At 36.8% G+C, this 21,091-nt stretch overlaps 1 protein-coding gene across 7 annotated transcripts in view; it reads left to right on the top strand.

Moving 5' to 3' along the window:
* The window catches only part of VPS8 (VPS8 subunit of CORVET complex), a 299,574-nt gene that overhangs the window by 135,626 nt on the left and 142,857 nt on the right, over positions 1-21,091 (top strand). For all 7 annotated transcript variants that reach the window (XM_029215384.1, XM_029215383.1, XM_029215387.1 and 4 more), the window contains 6 exons: positions 44-163; positions 9,014-9,085; positions 14,894-15,013; positions 16,011-16,067; positions 19,393-19,475; positions 20,202-20,286. In XM_029215384.1, coding sequence (XP_029071217.1) covers positions 44-163; positions 9,014-9,085; positions 14,894-15,013; positions 16,011-16,067; positions 19,393-19,475; positions 20,202-20,286 — 537 coding nt within the window. The remainder of the gene's footprint in view (positions 1-43; positions 164-9,013; positions 9,086-14,893; positions 15,014-16,010; positions 16,068-19,392; positions 19,476-20,201; positions 20,287-21,091) is intronic.

Raw genomic sequence — 21,091 nt, 5'->3', positions numbered from 1 at the left:
TGTAAGGTGAGAAAATAATCACCTTTTTTTTTTCAACTTGCAGGTTTTTGAATTTTTAATTCGCCTGCATTCAACAGAAGCTCCCCCTGAGGAAGAAATCTATCCCTATATACGGACTTTGCTACATTTTGACACAAGAGAATTTCTAAATGTATTGGCGCTGGTAAGAAATAATATGATTCTAAGGTATTTTTAAAAGGAGTCAGGGTGATAATTTTTTTCTAATAGAAAGAAAGACAAATAATAGTCCTTATGCAAGTACAGTTTTTATGCCCTAGCAGTGAGGCAGGGTTTCAAATATTTAATTTTGTTTTGCCACCCATATTTTCTAATCCTTTTTCTCCCTTCTACCCTTCCTTTCCTGCTTCCTTCCCCTCTCTTTCTTCTCTCCCTTCCTGTTTCTCTATGTCTGTCTGTCTGTCTCTGTTCTCTCTTTCTGACACATCCTTATTAAAAAGTTAAAGCAGGGTTAGATGTGGTACATCCTTGATTTCATAAATTGTTAGTTTGTATACTAAATATGGAAGATTGCCCTGAACGACATGTGGTGGTGATGATAGTAGAAGTAACTGGAGTTGAAGTGGAACGTGGAAGCTTGCTGAAAAAACATCCTTGTACATGTTTTATTAAAGATGTATTTGGGTGAGCCAGAGTCTCTGTGAAAATGCCCCCAGGGGAATAATTATATAACACATGATATACTTTCCCAATTAAATCATATTGTAGTTTTTTAAAAAACTTTTGATAATATGGACAACACTTACATTTTAGTGTTTAGTGAAGCAGCAGGCTCAAAAATTATTAAAAAACCAAATATTGTATGTGTACAATATTTGGAGAGAAAAAACAGGAAGGAAGTACATCTAAATGTTAATAGAGATTAACTGTGTGAGATGGGGTAAATTTATTTAATGAGCATATAGTACTTTTGTAAGTTGAATAATAAACTGTTACAATTTTTAAAAATGCCTGTGAGAAGGTTGAGATCCCACTCATATCATATTTTGCATTAGTTTAATTTGAAAATCTGATTTCAGAAGTAGTAACTTTAATAGCATAGGAAGAAGGTAAAAGAAACTTAGAAGTCAGATCTAGGGACTTCCCTGGTGGTGAAGTGGTTAAGAATCTGCCTGCCAATACAGGGGAAACGGGTTCAAGCCCTGGTCCGGGAAGATCCCACATGCCGTGGAGCAGTTAAGCCTGTGTGCCACAACTACTGAGCCTGCGCTCTAGAGCCCGCGAGCCACAACTACTGAGCCCGCATGCCACAACTACTGAAGCCTGCACGCTTAGAGTATGCGCACCGCAACAAAGAGTAGCCCCCGCTCGCCGCAACTAGAGAAAGCCCACATGCAGCAACGAAGACCCAATGCAGCCAAAAATAAAATAAATTAATTAATAAATAAATTAATAAATTAAACAAGAGAAGTCAAAGCTAGTTGGTTTAGGAGACCTTAGACGCCCAGAATAGAATATAAGGGTACTTAGTGTCTGGCATGTAGGATAAAAGAAACAAGAAGTGGTGGGGCTGGGGTTCAGAAAGCATGATAGAGAGCAACAAAGAATTTTACCTAATTTTCCTGTTTTAAAGGGCTGTGGTAGCACTGAAGATTGGAATTATGCTCATGTCTGAATTGTGATATTGGCATTGGTTGTAAGGCTGCAATAAAATCTTTGTCATTTACTTGACAAATATTTGAGGGTCAAATATATCACATGTACTGTACTAACTGGGTGTGTACCCTGGGCTGACAGTATATAAACCCTGCCTTTGTGGAGGAAGAGGATCCAGACTTGTAGATAAGTAATTATAGCACAGTGTAAGATGTGTCACTGGAGAAGTGCAGGATGCTGTAAGAACAATTAGAGGGGGAATCTAATGGAGGGTTCAGGAAGGTGTCTTGGATGAAATGATGTCCATGGTGAGTCTCAAAGGATGTGCAGAAGTTAGGTTAAGGATAGGGAAAAATATTCTAGGCAGAAGGACAGACTATGTAAAAAGGCCTGGAAATAAGAGCAATGTGTGTTCAGGTAATTGAAAAAATTCAGTATGGCCACATCTTTAAGTGTAAGGAAGCCTGCAGAGAGAGAAATTAGAGAGTTAGGTAGAGTCTGAGTTTTGTTATCCATGGTAGGAAGTTTGGACTTTATACTAGAGCAGCAGGTAGCCGTTGAAGCCTTTTAGGTAGAAAAATATCACGATTTGTAGTTTAGAAAAATTCCCTCTGGTTGTTGAATGGAAAATGGATTGAAATAAGATAAGATTGGAGGCAGGAAGATGTTAGCAAAATTTTGTGGTAATCTAGAAAGAAGGTAATGGTGGCTTGATTAGGGCAGTGACAGTGGGGGTAACCAAGACATGAAAGGATTTGAAAGATATTTTAGGAGGCAAATCAGCCTAAGATTTAGGGCTTAATATACAGTTGGATGTGAAAGATAAGACAAGTAGGGAAGCATCAAAGATTCTTAGATTTCTGACCTGGTAAACTGGATGTATAGTGGTTTACTTGTGGATTCACCAGGAAATCAGAGGAGAAACAGATTTCTTGGGAGATGGATGGGGCGGGGGCGGTGGTGGTGCAGAATAATGATGAAGTGTGGTAGAGGTAGAAAATTTGCTCTCTTTTGGACTTAATGAATTTGAAATGCCTAAAAGACAAGTGGAAGCTTCCTTCTGTGTGTACATCAAGGGTTGGCTGCATTCCCAATTATTACAGCTGGAGAAATGGGTAAGATGTAGGATCCTAAATTCTAGATTCACTGCCTATTATGTCTACCATAATTGATTACTCATATGACCTTCCTAATTAGTATACCTTAATAAAAAGAACATTTTCAGGGAGGCACAAAAGAATTTAGATGACAGACTTTTAAATCATATTTTCCCACCTTTAAAAATTTTATAATATTTTTTTCAAATAGGTTTTTAAATTTAGCTTTCTTGAGGTACAGTTTATACAAAATATAATTCATCCATTTCAAGACAAGAGTTTGACAAACATATGCAGTCTTGTAACCACTACCACAATCTAGATATAGAACAAAAGGTCACTTTTGCAGTTTAGTACTGAGTCCCTTGCCCCTTGCAACTGCTGGTCTGCTTTATGACAGTATAGTTTCGCCTTTCTAAAATGTTATTTAAATAGAATCATACACTTTGTAGCTTTTTCTGGCTTCTTTCACTTAAAATAATGCTTTTGAGACTTATCCATGCTGTGGCTTATACCAATAAGTTGTTCCTCTTTATGGCTATGTAATTTTCTATTTTATGGATATGTAATTTGATCCATTCACCAATAGTTGGTCCTTGGGGTTGTTTCCAGTTTAAGTTATTATGAATAAAGCTATTATGAATATTTACATAAAGGCCTTTGTGCGGACATATATCTTTATTTCTCTTGAGTAAATACCAAATAATGGAATTGCTGGGTCATTTGTTAAGTGTATTATTTTACTTAAGAAGAAACTGACAAGACTTTTCTAAAGTGGTTCTACCAGCTTACATTCCAGTAGTGTATGAGAGTATCAGTTCTTCATCTTCTCTCCAACACTTGGTATGGTTGATCTTTTTTTAAAAAATAAATTTATTTATTTATTTTTGGCTGCGTTGGGTCTTCGTTGCTGCATGTGGGCTTTCTTTAGTTGCAGCTAGCGGGGGCTACTCTTCATTGTGATGCCCAGGCTTCTCACTGCGGTGGCTTCTCTTGTTGCAGAGCATGGGCTCTAGGCGTGTGGGCTTCAGTAGTTGTGGCATGCAGGCTCAGTAGTTGTGGTGCACAGGCTTAGTTTCTCTGCAGCATGTGGGATCTTCCCGGACCAGGGCTCGAACCCGTGTCCCTTCCTTGGCTGGCAGATTCTTAACCCCTGTGCCACCAGGGAAGTCCCTGGTTGATCTTTTTAATTTGACCATTCTAATAGGTGTATAGTGGTATCTCATTGTGGTCTTAATTTATATTTCCCTCCTGACAAATAATATTAAACATCTTTTCATTAAAATATATTAGGAAAGAAGTTATGTTTGCCATCCATATATCCTCTTTGTTGAAAATATCAATTTTTTTTGCCAATTTTTCCCCTATTTTTAAAAATTGTTTTCTTGTTCTGAGAGTTTTTTAATATATGTTTTTTTTATCAGATTACGTAAGTTTCACATATGTTTTCTCCCAGTCTGTAGTTTGTCTTTTCATTCTCCTAACAAGGTGTTCTGAATAGCAGAAGTTTTAAATTTTGATCAAGTCTAATTTATTAGTTTTGTTTTATGGATGTTGTTCTGGTGCTGTATCTAAGAAATCTTCACGTGACCTAGGGTCACAAAGATATTCTCTTGTATTTCTGTTAGAAGTTTTATGGTTTTAGGTTTTACATTTAGATCTGTGATTCATTTTGAAGACATTTTTGCGTGTGGTACAAGGTTTAGCTGCAAGTTCTTTTTTCTTCTTTTGCGTATAGATATTTAACTCTTACAGCACCATTTGACAAAAAGACTGTCCTTTCTCTACTGAGTTGTCTTTGTACTTTGTCAAAGATGCATCATCTGTGTATATGTGGGTCTGCTTCTGAACTGTATTCTATGCCACTGGTCTGTTTGTCTTGATGCCAGTACCACACTGCCTTGATTACTGTAGCTTTATAATGAGTATGAAAATCACATTATGTTAGCTCTTCCATGTTCTTGTTCTTTTTCAAAATTACATTGTCTTTTGTAGTTTTGGGTGTTTTTTTTGCATTTCAATATGAATTTTGAGTTATCTTGTTAATTTCTACAAAAGCGTGCCTGGATTTTGATTAGGATTGTGTTCAATGTTTAGTCAATTTAAGAATAGACATCTTAGCAATACTGAGTCTTGTGACCCATGCAAAGGTATACTGTTCCATTTATTTAGGTTTTCTTTAATTTTTCTCAGTAATATTTTATAGTTTTCAGTGTAGTTTTCTGAGTGATAAGGATTCAATGTAATGTTTCTCTACTGTTGTACAATTTAAAATTCTTGATAAAGTAAAATAACACTTGCCTCCCACTTACCTTGCTTTTGTATACTGCCATAAGGAAAACTGATGTCAACCTGACTTTTCTTAACTTTCCCAGGGACTTAATCTTTTTTCCTAGAGGACCAGAATACTTTTTTCCTTATATTTAAAGACTAATATTTTAACTCTAAAATATTACTCAGAATTGACTATTTTGGGTCAGTTTTGCCATATATGTACTGTGGGCCTTTTCAAGTATGTGAATTCGAGTCTTTTTATTTAAAGAAAGTTTTCTTGAACGTAGATTTAAATACTTTTTCTGCTTCGTTATTTTGTATTTCATCTTCAAAAACTCCAGTTATTTGTATATTTTCTTTATCTTCTATATTTATCACCTTTTTTTGTTCTCTTTTATTTCCTTCTTTATTTAATTTCATTTTCTTGGTTCTTTTCATTTACATTCTCTATTTCTCTTTACAGTGCTTTTGGTAATATCTGTTCTCCCTTTGGTGGCTTGTAATTCTGTCTTCATTTCTGAGATGACTTTTTTTTTCAGTTTTTGTCTGAGTTCAGTTAGCTGCTATTTCCTATCTTCTTGCTCTTTGTTCATTTCTTTTATGAATTCTTAAATTTATGGTTTGTGATGTTCTTTCAAATCTGCAATTGTATGTTTAAATATATTTCATATATGTTGGGATATTGTTATAGTTTACTTCTATCTTGTGACTAGTTTTTATTTTAAATGTTTTATTATTGAGTGCCTTCATTTGCTGTTTTTATTGTCTTTTTTTTTTTTTTTTTTTGCGGTACGCGGGCCTCTTACTGTTGTGGCCTCTCCCGTTGCGGAGCACAGGCTCCGGACGCGCAGGCTCAGGGGCCATGGCTTACGGGCCCAGCTGCTCCGCGGCATGTGGGATCTTCCCAGACCGGGGCACGAACCCGTGTACCCTGCATCGGCAGGCGGAGTCTCAACCACTGCGCCACCAGGGGAGCCTTGTCATTTTTTTATGTTGGATTTTTCTGGACTAGGAATAATAGGTGACCTTGTTGGATGGTGGGGGAAAATTACATACTATTTTCCGCATTCAAGTATCTTCTTTATTTGCTACAACCAAGTGCAATTTTTTAAATAAATAGTGTGTTTTGGGGATAGCCTATCTTCTCAATCTTTGATAGTCTCTTGTTTTAGTAGGGCCTTTATCTTGAGCCACTTTGTTCTTTACCACAAGCCTCCAAGGAATATCTCTCCATTCCCTTTTCTATGTTAAAAGCTGTATCTTACCAAGGCCTCCGATCTATACTTGCCAGACCTCTTCCTTTGTTCTTCCTATTAGCCAGTGTGCTGATCCACCGGGTTGCAGACGTGACCTCATTATTTCCTCACCCAGGGTGGATTTCCCTTTTCTTTTGGAGGTGAATTCCATTTGATATTATTGGTATTCTGTTCCTACTGAAACCTCGTCACACCCTCCTTTCCTCTACCCAGTTCTGTCCTGACCTCTTTTTGGTTTTATGGGCTTTGGAGCCAACTTTGCTAATTTGGGATGTTTACTTTCCCACTTTTATATAAGTTGAAGTATGTAACATTTGTTGTCCTTCTGGTTTTCCCATTAGCCTGGGTTGGGTGATTCTTTTTGTTCTTTTCTACATACACGGATCTTATTGGGAGATGTGTGAAGCTGTTAGGTCAGGGGTTCACAAACCACAGTCTGTAGACCAAATCCAGCTCCATTTGGCCTCTGGCTTGTGTGAGCTAAGAGTAATTTTTTTTTTTTAAGGGTTATAAAAAGAGAAGACTATGTCGTACAAACCACATGTAGCCCACAAAGCCTAAAATATTTTCTCTCTGGCCCTTTACAGAGAATGTTTCTTGACCCCTGGATCAGGCTTTAGCCAACTATCATTATCTTACAGAAACCGTATAATAGTTTTTAAGGGGCTACAGAAAGAAGTTTCTTTTTTTTTTTTTTTACATCTTTATTGGAGTATAATTGCTTTACAATGGTGTGTTAGTTTCTGCTTTATAACAAAGTGAATCAGTTATACATATACATATGTTCCCATATCTCTTCCCTCTTACGTCTCCCTCCCTCCCACCCTCCGTATCCCACCCCTCCAGGCGGTCACTAAGCACCGAGCTGATCTCCCTGTGCTATGCGGCTGCTTCCAAATGTAAGGTAGATAGCTAGTGGGAAGCAGCCGCAGAAAGAAGTTTTTATGACCAAATTCACAGGTGACTTTGGACTTGAATTTTAGGTCTACCTTTGCACTTCACAAACCGTGTCATTCTCCATTAGGACATCTTTGCATGTTATTCCTCTAACAAGCATCGTATAATTAGAAGCATCTTTGTGGAATGATAATGTTTTAACATAAATGTGCCATTTTGGTGGCAGCTGTTAACTACAATCAAAAGATGTCATTATGTGTATCACAACATTCATAAGAAAGTATATCACCACTTAATTATGTTTACAGAAGTAAACTTGCAATATGTGTTTCAAAGCAGTGAATACATGCTGCCAAAAGGAAAGTGGATACAGAAATTCTTTTTTACTTGCTGTCAATGCTGTAGTTGTTTAATACATATGTTAATTCTCCGTGGTTTTGTGTTTAGTTGAATAGCAGTTGTATTAGCAGATAGTACCTTGTCCTTGTGACGGCAGAGTGACATCTCATTTTGGCCACACGCCCTGGGAAGGGGGTGTGTGCATTTGTGTGAGTGTGTGCGTGTTTGTTGTTCTCATAAACCTTAGAACTGAGAGACTTTCTAGACCATCTTTCTGTCTTCAGGCCAGGTCATATTTAACCCACTTAAGCATCAAAATACCCTCTGTTTGAACTTTCCATATTAAAAGTTCCTACAAGTCCCCTAGGTAACTCATTTTAGCTTTTCTTAACTAACTGGCAGCAAAGCATTCTAGTTGAAGAAGAAATTTTTTTAGAAGATTTTATTTTCCTCTGTAATTAACTGGACAAATCAGTAGTTGTTGTTTAAAGTGCTTACTGTGTGTCAGACAAGAAAAGGGAAGGAAGGACGTGCTAGTAAGAGAACAGCACGAGCCGAGGTACTTTGGAGAAGCTGGGGAAGCTCAGGGCCCATTTAAAGAACAGCAAGTATTCTGGTTTGAATGTAACTATGATGTAGTCTTGAAAGTTTGTGGCTTTGAAATTCTTTGTTAATCTATTGGGACAATATGTAGTCTATTTTTTTGCTTCAGGATCGTAAGCAGTAAATTATTGCTGTGTGGATTTAAACATTACTAAGGGCCAAATGTGCTAAGTGAAAACCATAGGCAGATCTTCAAGTCTTTCATCATGCTTATTATTCAGTAAATATTTTCATTTAAATTTTTTTATAGTGAATATAATTTCAATTTCTTCATATATGCATCCTGTAGCTTCTAGGTATTTTCAGAATCTGGTGCTGTCATATACGTGGGTGCATGTTCTATTCAAAATATATTTGGCTGTACTTGAGCAGGGGCATAAAATCAAAAATGCTGTACTTGGCAGTGTTTTGAAAATAGAATGCCTGTTTTTTGTGTGTATCCTTGAGGTTTTTAACATTGTGACAGAGCATCATTTTTTCCAAGTTGTCATGGAAATCATGAAAATTATTTTTCATGACAGTTAGCAAACTGTATTTCAGTTATTATTTCCAAATAGCATGGATGGAATGATGGCTGAGCATGTAGCATGTATTTCATCCTTTTCAAACCCTTGCTCACAAATTGCCTCTTGCCATTAGTGTTCTTTCTTTTTCGTTGCCTGTAAACTTTGCCTTCCTTTCCTGAGTCACTTTCTGGTTATATAGTAATCACTATATGTTTATACTTTTTATTTATTCAGAATACTATGCAATAGTGAATACTGTAGCTTTCTATTTAACTCACTAAAAATAACTTGTTAAAGGTATATCAGGAAAAACCGGATGAGGAGTGGTTACCTTATTTGGAACCTGACTATTAAGAATTTAGTATCTTGTTTCCTTCTAAAATTTCCAAATAATACTTACTTTTATAAATTTCTTTTTCCCTTTCAGACTTTTGAAGATTTTAAAAATGACAAGCAAGCTGTAGAATATCAACAACGTATTGTGGATATTTTGTTGAAAGTAAGTATTCAAAGAATATATGTCTTTGTATTGATGTTTATATTAAGAAAACTGAATTATTTGATAGCAAGTTCTAAAATAATCTTGTTTAATAAAGTAATATGTTGCAATCATTTAAAAATTTTATTATGCTGTCTTAGTACTTTATTCAGCTTTTGAAGACAAAGCATTCATTCAAAAACTATAATGTATCTCAGCTACAGAGCACTACTCTTGAGAAATGCATATTGTGATAATTCCTATATTAGTATGATTACATTCAGAAATGGACACTAACTTCAGAATGCTTTGAGAAATAATTAATGTGAAGAGTCTCCTTCTGTCTCATACCAACACCACTGTGTTGCTAAGGTAGTGCCATACATAGTTTTGCCATGGAACTGAGATGATGGTGACACTTAAGAATGATTTGAGGCACACAGAGATGATCATCCCAATCTAAATCTAACTAGATTCAGTTGAAAGCTGTTTTGAGATTCATACTGTTGCTAGTGAATGATTCCTTTTCTGTCCATCTGCACAGCTTCAGCCACGCCAGTTTCTTCTTGTAGTTGAAAGCTTAGAATTTTCGTCCTGTTCATTTGGCTATAAAATGGAGATTTCATCCTCTTAGTAAATTTTAGATTATTTTGGACAAGAGACTAAAATTAAAATATTCTCTAGTTGTGCATAACATTAATGCATTAATTACATTTATAATAGTTCTTCATAATTTTCAAAGCTCATTTATATACATGATCTCATTTGAGCTATTTATTGACCTTGTAAGATAGGCAGTGATGAATAAGAGAATAGAATTGCTAAGCTCCCAAATAATGCCAGTTTGATCCAGGTGGCTAGTATGGTACCTTCCCAAATGGTCTTATTCTTGTCCTTTTTTTTTTTTTGCCGTACGTGGGCCTCTCACTGTTGTGGCCTCTCCCGTTGCGGAGCACAGGCTCCGGACGCACAGGCTCAGTGGCCATGGCTCATGGGCCTAGCCGCTCCGCGGCATGTGGGATCTTCCCGGACGGGGCACGAACCCATGTCCCCTGAATTGGCAGGCGGACTCTCAACCGCTGTGCCACCAGGGAAGCCCCTCTTGTCCTTCTTTAATTCATGATCTTACTTCTCCTTTACCTAATATTCTTCTGTGGCCCCCCCTTGGCTCAGTTGAAATTAAGTTCTGCTGTGAGAGAAAGTTCAAAATAATAATAGCTTGTTATGGAAATCTAGTTGTCTCCTATAAGTCTGGAGGGTAGGCAACCTGATCTAGTAGAGTAGCTTCACAAACTTATCAGCGATGTACATTCCTTCTGTCTTACTGCTGTTATTCTTAGTATGTGGTTTGTGTCTTTTGGCCCAAAACGGCTGCTGAGGCTCCAGCCGTCACCTCTGCATTCTAGCCAGCCTGAATGCAGAAAGAGATGAAGAAGAAAGTATTCTTTCTTTCAGAAAATTTTTTAGAAGTTGTGTACTGCAATTCTGCTTATATCATGTTGATCACAGCTTAGATATATGGCCCCTTAGATGCTAAGAGAGACTGAGCAATGTACTCTATTTTGTGGGTGGCCATGTGTTTAGCTAAAAATGAGGAGTTCTGTTTCTAAATTAGAAGGAAGGAACAGATGTTGGAGCACAAGTACTAGTTTCTGCCATACCCATCTAAACTGTTTAACACGACATCCAAGATGCTTCTATATTTTCTGGTCCCTGACTACTTCTCTATAACTGCACCCCTCTCTGACCCTCCTCACTGCCCCCACCCCCGCCATTCTGTATTATGAACTCCTCAACAGTTTTGTTTCTTTGTTTTTGTTTGTTTTGGCCACACTGCACAGCTTGCAAGATCTCAGTTCCCCAACCACGGATTGAACCTGGGCCATGGCAGTGAAAGCCCAGAATCCTAACCATTAGGCCACCAGGGGGACTCCCTTCTCAACAGTTTTAAATTGTTGGAATTCAGTGAACTTTCTGTGTCACCTTTACAGCTTATGTTCTTTGTGTGAGTTTTCTTTTATCCCACCATGCCTTTTCTTTCCCTTTCCCTGCCTGGCAAATTCCTAGCCATTTTCCAAGACAACTCAAATATCATCCAAGAGAAACTTTTAGAACCCTCTCTCACACTTCCAGTTTGATTATTTGCCCCTCCTCTGTGTTCATGTAACACTTCATGCTACACTTGGCATACTGTAGTAATCGTTTACATGTATATTTTCCTACCTGGAATGAATTTCCTGTAGGTAGCAACTGTAAGGATTTTTTTTTTTTTTTTGGTCATTGTTTTAACATGCCCAGAAACAGAAACACGTCCAGCACAATGCCTGCAACCTGGTAGATGTTCAAGAAGTGTTTGCAAGTTGATTGAATTAGAATTCAAATTTAAAACTGTACTAAGGGACTTCCCTGGTGGTGCAGTGGTTAAGAATCCACCTGCCAATGCAGGGGACACGGGTTCAAGCCATGGTCTGGGAAGATTCCACATGCCACGGAGCAGCAAAGCCCGTGTGCCACAACTACTGAGCCTGTGCTCACGAGCCACAACTACTGAGCTCATGACCCACAACTACTGAAGCCCACACACCTAGAGCCCGTGCTTCACAACAAGAGAAGGCGCTGCGATGAGAAGCTGGCACACGGCAACAAAGAGGAGCCCCCACTCGCCGCAACTAGAGAAAGCCCACACGCAGCAATGAAGACCCAATGCAGCCAAAAATAAAAATAAATAAATTAAAAATAATAAAAATAAAACTGTACTAAGTTGGAAGAATGATCCAAATGAAGGAAATAAAGCTCCATGAAGTACTTAAACTCTTACTGTTGGTGAATTGTGCTCTTGTATATATATATATTTTTTTTAATTGAAGTAGAGTTGATTTACAATATTGTGTTAGTTTCAGGTGTACAGCAAAGTGATTCAGTTTTATATATATATATTTTTTCAGGTTATTTTCCATTATAAGTTATTACAAGATACTGAATATAGTTCTCCGTGCTATACAGTAAATTCTTTATTGCTTATCTGTTTTATGTATAGTAGTTTGTATCCATTGCTCTCATACTCCTGATTGACCCCCCCCACCCCCTTTTCCCATAGGTAATCGTAAATTTGTTTTCTATATCTGTGCATCTCTTTCTGTTTTATGTATAGATTCATTTGTATTATTTTTTAGATTCCACATATAAGTGATATCATAATATTTGTCTTTCTGAATTACTTCACTAAAGTATAATATTCTCTGGTTCTATCAATGTTTGCTGCAAATGGCATTATTTCATTCTTTTTTATGGCCGAGTAATATTCCGTTATGTATATAAACCACATTTTCTAAAGCCATTTGTCTGTTGGTGGACACTTAGGTTGCTTCCATGTCTTGGCTATTGTAAATAGTGCTGCTGTGAACATTGGGGTGCATGTATCTTTTCGAATTAGAGTTTTCATCTTTTCAGATACATGTCCAGGAGTGGGATTGCTGGCTCATATGGTAGCTCTATTTTTAGTTTTTTAAAGGAACCTCCATACTGTTTTCCATAGTGGCTGCATCTTGTATATTGTTTTGATAGTATTTACCTAGGGTCAATGAAGAATGAACTTTTGAGATTATATTCTCATTTCTGATGATAGAGTTGTACTCATTTGTTGAAGTGTTTTTCTGAGGGAGCATAGGCAAGGACCAGAGAACAGGTGAGGGAGCATCAAACCTCAGGCATTATCATGGGTGCTGAATGGCTGCAGATATAGAGGGGGAAAGCTGTTAATTTGTGACTTTTTATAAGATTGCTCAGAAAATTTTGTAAGCATGGTCTCTGAAATCGGCCAGAGAGGAAATGAAAAGAAGCTAAAATTTCTAGGATGATAACTTGCTGAGGTAGCAAGGGAATGGGCTGTGAGTTAGAACTGTTTCCTTTGAATGTGTTTCTAGGATCAGATAGTTAAAATTACACTTCAGAGCAAAAGGAAGAGCTAAAAGCAGAGAAGGGCACTAGTTGGGCCCTGAGAGTTGAGTCTTGGAAAGGACCTGCACACTGAAAGGGAGTGATGACTGGGTATTTTAAAGCTATAGAAAGCTCTTTGAATATTATAAATTGGAATTTAGATACACACACAGATTACAACTTGAAATATCCTCATACTCTAGTAATGATTAATTATGCACTTGAGCAAGCTGTGACTGCTGGATTAAAAGCAGGCATGGTAAAAAAAAAGAAAGGGACATAGTGCTTTAGCAAAGTAAGAAAAGGTAGGCTAAAAGCTCGGCCCCAAGGGAATGTTTTATAGGAGAAATCTTATAGTTTATCTTTGAACGGAAAATGAAAGGGGGGAACTTAGGACTTTTCTCTAGGTGAGATGGGGTACTATTCCCTAATTTGTTTTAGAGTTGCCTCCATAAATTCGTCTAGTCCAAAACAATACCTGGCCTTCCTTCCCATACTTTTGCATTCTCCCTCTTTGTTAATGGCGTCATTCTCCTCCCTGCCTGTCAGGCTCAAGACCTGCCATTTTTCATTCCTCCTTTAGCCACATGTTTCCACACATGTGAATACTTGCCCTGTCTCCTCTCTCTCTGCAGTGTCTTTTGCATCTGTTTCTCCTTCCCTGTTCATTATCACTGCATTGTTCTGAACCCCTCTGTCTCTCCCTTGGACCCCTGAAATCACATGCATCTTGGTCTCTCTACCTTTTATCTCTTGCTTCTGTTATTTAATCCTAAACACTGCTGATGGGGTGATTTTCTGAAGCACAGTGCTGATCATGATCAGCTCTCCTCATTGCCCCTTTAGAAACTCCTCAGTTTTTGGTGGAATAAATTCTACATTCCTTAGAATGACATTGGAGGCCTAATCTTTCCCTTCGATCTAATTTCTCCCTCCTCATGCATGCTGCTGCATTCTAATGAAACACACAGTTTCTCCAGACAAACTTGTATTTTCCTGTGTTCATGCTTTTGCCCCTACTCTTCTCTCTGCCTTGACTGCTCTTTCTCCTGACATTTCCCCCTGTCATGTGTTCCACATGGGCTTTAAAGCTTAGTTTAAAAGCTAGTTTTCTCTTTTTTTTTTTTCAAATTTCTTCTCTAACCAGTTGAACTAAATTTCTCCCACTGTGCTTCCATAGTCATTTGTTCCTTTATAATAGTGCTGATTGATCACATTACACTTTTTAGTTAAGATTTGTTTACCTGTCTCACCTTGCTTTCTGGTTCATAATTCCCTTGAAGGCTTCTACCATAGCATCTTACTCATAGTAGTAGGTACTCAGGAGATGAGAGGTCACTTAAATCAGAGGACTGATTATGACTTGATAACTCTGTGTGGTTGCAAAGAGCCTGTTATATGAAACCATCTGTTCAAGAAACTGCTTATACACAAGGCAGAAGCCATTCACTTCATGTTTTCGTGGGCTGGCTGAGTTCTTTTCTGGGATACCTTCACTCTCAAGTTATCTTACTTTTCAACCCCAGAGCAACTCCCTTCTTCCTGTGTTGGTGGACAAATTTTTAATAAGGTTACTTTAATTTAAATTAACTTCAGATTCTCTTTTAAGAATTCAAGAGGGAAACATGATTAATATTTCTTTGAAATCCACCTCTCTAACAATTCAGTTCTTATCCAACTTGTGCCTAAAATTATGCCAAAAATTACTATAATGCTTTCAGGGTGTGCAAGTAGTTGTGCTCCTTCTCTAAATGGTATTGAACTCAATTGTTACATAGCCAATAAAAGAATCTTCGAGTCTTTAGTACTGAGGCTTCCCCCAGCTTCTAATTATTTATTTTTCTGTGTCAAACCAGATGGCATATTGAATAAATGGTCTCTTTTCCTTATCAGGTTATGGTGGAGAATTCAGATTTTACTCCCTCACAAGTAGGGTGTCTCTTTACCTTCCTTGCCCGGCAGCTTGCAAAGCCTGACAATACCTTGTTTGTAAACAGAACCCTTTTTGATCAGGTGAGCATCTTTAACGATAAGAACTAGAATTGTTTTTATTGTAGAAGCTTTTTCACCTTTCAGTTTGGATCTAAATTAGTTTTTTTTTTTTTTTAATGTTGTGTTTGGGTAGTATGACTGCCTAGTAACTTGGTATCATGGGAGTATGGTTTGTGGAGATTGGTTTATATAGATTCTGTTCTCCCAATTATTCTGTTGTTCTAAATTGCCTAGAATTCTTGGCTTAAGAATTTTCCAGTTTAATAATCACCCATCTCACTGGTAGTAAGACTATGCTGTTGAGTACCTGGAGGAGAGATTACTTTTAGAAAATCTGAATTTACTTACAAATGACTTTAACTGTGAAGGTATTTCCTAATCCCGGTTAAATATCTCCACAAAGCCACAGGTGGCAAAGAAAATACTTTTTATCTGGAGAAAGTTGCTAATAATGACCAGCGTTTATTGAGCACTTCATAGTGCCATGCTCTGTTCCAAAGTTTTATATGTATGTATTAACTCCATACTCCCAGTAGCTCTGAAATTGGTATAGTTATCACTCCCATTTTTCAGATGAGGAAACTAAAACCTGGTGAGGTTAAGTCACTCATCCAAGGTCGTACTTAATAAGTGTTATTATTAGCAATAAATATTGTTGTTAAGTGTTAATAAGGTTAGGATTCAAATTCAAGTGGCCTGACTCCAAAGTCCATGCTTTGTGTGGTCCACAGTGTTGAGGATCTTAAAGTTAAGGTATATAGATGTTGCTGGCTTCCAGTCATGTTTCTAAGCAGCAAAGAAATGTGTATAAGGTATATATTAAATTGTTAGCATACCTGAAGCCTGCTGTGTCATCTACTATGCCAATCAGTTGGGAAGATACCATATACCTGTGGTGTTCGTTGAGCCGAGTGTGAATGAACTGGTGATATAGAAAGGGTAGTAATGGTTTTCATTATGACAGTGGTGTGGCATGCATGCTGGTATCCAATTAAAAAGATACCTTTTCTTTGACCAGGTCCTTGAGTTCCTCTGTAGTCCTGACGATGACTCCCGACACTCAGAAAGACAGCAGGTATGAACTACTGGAACTCATCTTGCTAAAGAATGAGAAAGAAGACAGAGTAAGCCAGAAAGAACCTTTCTGTACTAGACCTCACTAGACATAAGGGGAAAATGACTTGTGCCAAACCGTAATACTAAGCTAGACAGCGGCAACCAGAAAAGAGTGTGGATGGTTGTTAGTTTGAGCCTCAATCAAACTAAATTCCTAGGCAGACTGGACCTGTCTTGCATTCAACATGACATCAAAGAGAATATAAACTTTATCCTTCTTCTTCATGAGCAACAGTTGGCACCTGTTGTATGCTGCTTTCCACCAGTGTCATTAAGCTGGTAACCACTTCTAGTTGCTATGGCCGTGAACCAGAAAGGCTTCAGGATCCTGAGTATTGGAACACTCAGCTTTTGGGGGTGCCACTACACTAGTGCTCAACACTTCTGGAGACTAGAATCCATCTGTCTCTCCACTAATCACTGTGAGAAAGAAATTGATTACCACTTCTTTCTACTTAGCCACTTTCTTGAGGGTCCTTTCTAGATAGGATTTCTTGAAAGCTTACCCACTGTAATTGTGAGCACTAAGAGAGGCAGTCTATTTAAAATTGATAGCAAGACTTTGTCAGCTAAGTAAGCTACAAAAACTAAGTGCTTTGAGGGCTATGCTGATTTTTTATGGTAATATATGCCAGGCCAGAGGTTGAGACTCAGATAAAGAATATAGGATTACAACAGCGAACCCTTTCTCTGCACAGCTGTGGCCCCGTGACTGCTGCAGACTGTCTTAGGGAAGAGAACAGCTGCTAAAATTTTGATTGTCTCTTAAATTATACTGAACACAAATAGTAGCGTGGATCCCTCATTTTGCCCCTATTTCTCTATTGGCAGGAAAAGTGAAACATGTTATGCATGGTGTTGCTATATAAAATGATAAAAACTTCTTATGTAAATTACTAAATAAAATAAAAACCAAACCTAAATGTAAAAGCCAAACCTTTAAAAGTAATCGTAATGTAGTAATCTATTATTGGGAATCCCCTTTGGGATTATCTGGGGTTTTTTCCCCAACTCATTTTAGAAAATAGAAAGAAAACTGATGAAGTAAATTGCTCAAGGTCATAAATGAGATTAGAACTCAATTCCTTCCCTTCTAATCCAGCACTCTTTCTCTTGTACTGTTTGTCATATATCAAAATTTGTTTATGCAATATATTTGAATATTTTCCAGTGGTATGCTGATAAAAGTTTAACAGCTGGTTCACACTGATATGAACGTTGGTTGATGTTTTCATTTATTAAAGGGAATAAGATGAAAGTGCAACAGTGAAAGCATGTCAGAACTTCATTCATCAGTGTTGTGACTTCTTTGCTGAATCGGATAACAGTTTTTGAATACTGGAAAATAATTCCTTAATTTTTTTGTGCTATTATAGTGTAATGTCTCTGACATGCACACTTTTAAGTCTGACTATCTTTTTAACATTATCTCCATCACTTTCTTAACCAGAAATTGGCACGCTTTTTCTGTAAAGGACCAGAGAGTAAATATTTTAGGCTTTATGGGTCACATATAGTCTCTGTCACATATTCTTCTTTGTTTGTTTGTTTTATAACCCTTTGAGCATGTAACAAGCCCTGATTTACAGCATTTGCCTGTTTCCATGGTGTAAGTATTCCCACCATGGCTGACTTCAGTCTACCAGCATGATGTCACCCGGCACATGGAATTGGGGAGAGATGCACCATACCACACACTTATGTAATATTTCCACCATACAGATACGGCTACAGTAACTAACCTTGAGAGCATACACAGTAAAATGTAGTAAAATAATTAGGAAGTGGTGAGTGTGGGTATTGATTACCTTCACTTTTAATTTAATTTATTTAATTGTGGGTTTATATAATTTGATTTTTAACAATGCCTGTATTTAACCACCGGCTTACAAAATTCCTGAAAGTTAAGTCAGTTTCAGCTCAGTAAGTTGGTTCAGACTGGCTCTAGCAGTGGCATTTGATTATGTTATTCCAAACTGAGGCTTCTAGCAGGTGGGTTCACGCTATCATTGCCCTGTATAGCAGTACATTATAATACTCAAAATGGATTAAATTAGAGTTCTGAAGTGTAAAGGTAGGATAGGTTTTATTTCTTTTCTGCCTTTTAAAAAAATTTGACTTGAAAGTAATCAATTTCCTGTGTTAGAAAAATGCTTTGTTAAATGGTTTCCTGGAGTTCTGAGAAAGAGTGTTACTCTGGATCTTGAACTTAAATATAGGAGAGAGCTTTCTCATATTGCTCTAATGACTATGTAGTGATTCTATTATATTTGAGATTTATTTTAAAATATTGATATCTCAACATCCTGGTCACCTTTTTTTATTCAGCTACTTAGTGTGGTAAAGATTAATTACATGAACCCCAGTATTTTTCTTTGTTTTTTATTGTGGTCAAATATATATACACAATAAGATTTGTCATTTTAAGCATTTTAAGTGTACAGTTCTCATTAAATATAATCGCACTGTTGTGCAACCATCACCACCATCTGTCTCCAGAACTTTATAGTCCCAAACTGAAACTCTGTACTCATTAAACAGTTAAGTCCTTGTTACCCCTCCCCAGCACCCTGGCAACTATTAAACCTTCTGTCTCTGAATTTGACTACTTTAGGTGCCTCGTATAAGTGGAATTATACATTATGTGTCCTTTTATGACTTATTTCACTTAGCATGATGTTTTTAAGGTTTATCGATATGTGGCATGTGTCAGAATTTCATTCCTTTTTAAGGATGAACAGTATTCCATTATATGTATATACCATATTTTGTTCATCCATTTATCCATTGATTGACATTAGGGTTGTTTCCACCTTTTAGCTCTTGTGAATAATGCTATACTGTGAGAAACCCCAAGTTTAGTTAGAAAAATTAACACGTGAACATGGACACTACCTGTGGGCAACAGATTTTAAAGAGCCATAAGTCATAAAGGCACCAGACAAAAATTCACTTATTGAAAGAATACATATGGACGTTTTTAGCTTAGTGGAGGGTCAATTAGATATTCTAATATCTAATAAGGCTTTGTTTGCAAACACTTTGGCATTCCTTCCATGTTTGAAAATAGAGCTGTTTACCTTTTTGTAAGACTTAAATACAATATGATCAACATTATAATGGCAGTCTAATCCCTTGTATACATGAAAGCCAAACTGAAACATCAGCACATAATAAGACAAAAGCGAAAAAGGTATGGTTTCTGTGGCTGAATGGACCCTTAAAGAGCTAATAAATAAGAGTAGATTCCAAAGTGTTTTTACTCATTTATTTTAAATGTTCAGGTCCTTTTAGAATTGCTGCAGGCTGGAGGCATAGTTCAATTTGAAGAGAGTCGGCTCATCCGTATGGCAGAAAAGGCAGAATTGTAAGTTGCTTTGAAGCCATGTATTAGTTCCCATAGAACTATTAAATTACATTTCTCTAACTTGAAGCCCAGTTTATTTATGCATTGCCATTTTTTTAAGAAAAGTTATGCATGTAACAACAAAAAAAACCTGGGTGCAAAAGTTTTTGCCTTTCAAGTCTAGAAATTAGTTAGATTTGCAGAAATTAATAGCAAGTAAATTTGAAGTGCTTGTACATTTTAGTGTGAAAATGAAATAGCAGCCTTATGATTTATTATTGTAGTTTTTTTACTTAAAATTTCCATGGTATTTCATAGATTTTTGACAGTTATATATATTATAAACAATGCAGAATTTAACATAGCAAATAAGATGCAATATGTTAGCACTACTATTTAGTTTGTTGAATATTTCATTTGACATATTTAATTCTGAATAGGGAAATTTCATATAATTGATTATATTGATATGTAATATATTAACTATTTTTTATGTGACACATTGTTGCTTTAACATTTATTTTGTACCCAGCTTTGAAATTTCTTATAAACGTAGTATTCAGCAGCATCTTAAACATATATTTAGAGGAACGGCAGGTACTATAACTTCATTTAACAATAGAAATCACATCTACTATATTCATTTTCCTTAATACTAACCTCTATGCCTGAGCAAATGTCTTGAAACAATAAGCTAATAACCACCTGACTGTTTGGTACACTGAAGTTTTTCCTTTTATGTTCTAGCTATCAAATTTGTGAATTTATGTATGAACGAGAACACCAGTATGACAAAATTATTGATTGCTACTTACGTGACCCACTAAGAGAGGTGAGTTAAGAGACAGCTTTACCCTTTTTTCTTACTCAGTCCCCCTCCTCCCCTTATCAAGAAGAAATAACTATTCAGTAGGTGTAACTATTCAGTAGAAATATTTGGACATATGTTTGCTGACTTAAAGTTTTGTTCATTATTCAGTAGGGCTTAATTGAGTGCCTGCTATTAGCCAAGTATATATTGATAATTAAAACAGATATATAGTTCCTGTAATTTTATAACTTATAGTTTAGTGATGGAGATGGACAGTAAGAAAACCAAATATTTAGTTACAAATTGTGATGAGCGCTAGAGAAACTGGGTGCACCATGAGAGGATAATGGGGAAACTGACTTATACAGAGCAGCCAGGGAAGGAATCTCAGATAAAATGACTTATAAACTGAGTTTTGGAATTTGAGAAGAAGCCAGTCAAGCCAAGAGCCAATAGAAAAATGCTGCAGGATCAGGAACAGTATATGCAAAGATCTCGAGGTGGGAAAATTTTTTGACATGTTCAAGGAACTGAATAGAGATCGTATAAATGAAGCTTAGATCATTGTAAGTTGAGCATAACGGGCAAGGGCAAAAGTGATTTGAGATGAAATTGGGAATATGGACAGAGACCACCAAAGCAAAAGAATGATATTCACTGTTAGGTTAATGAAATTGAGACTAACATTAATTGGAACAGATTTGCAACTTCTAAGGATCTACCCTAAACTTTAAACAATTACTCTTTCTCTTTTAAGTCAGTCGTCCATCAGTTAACTATCTCCAAATGGTTTTCCATCTCCAAATAACAGATATTTACCAAGACT

Source organism: Monodon monoceros, unplaced genomic scaffold (genome assembly GCF_005190385.1).
Source record: "Monodon monoceros isolate NGI ecotype Baffin Bay Population unplaced genomic scaffold, NGI_Narwhal_1 Super_Scaffold_11, whole genome shotgun sequence".
NCBI lineage: Eukaryota > Metazoa > Chordata > Mammalia > Artiodactyla > Monodontidae > Monodon > Monodon monoceros.
Note: the sequence above shows the minus strand (reverse complement) of the source record. Positions and strands in the feature narration are given on the sequence as shown.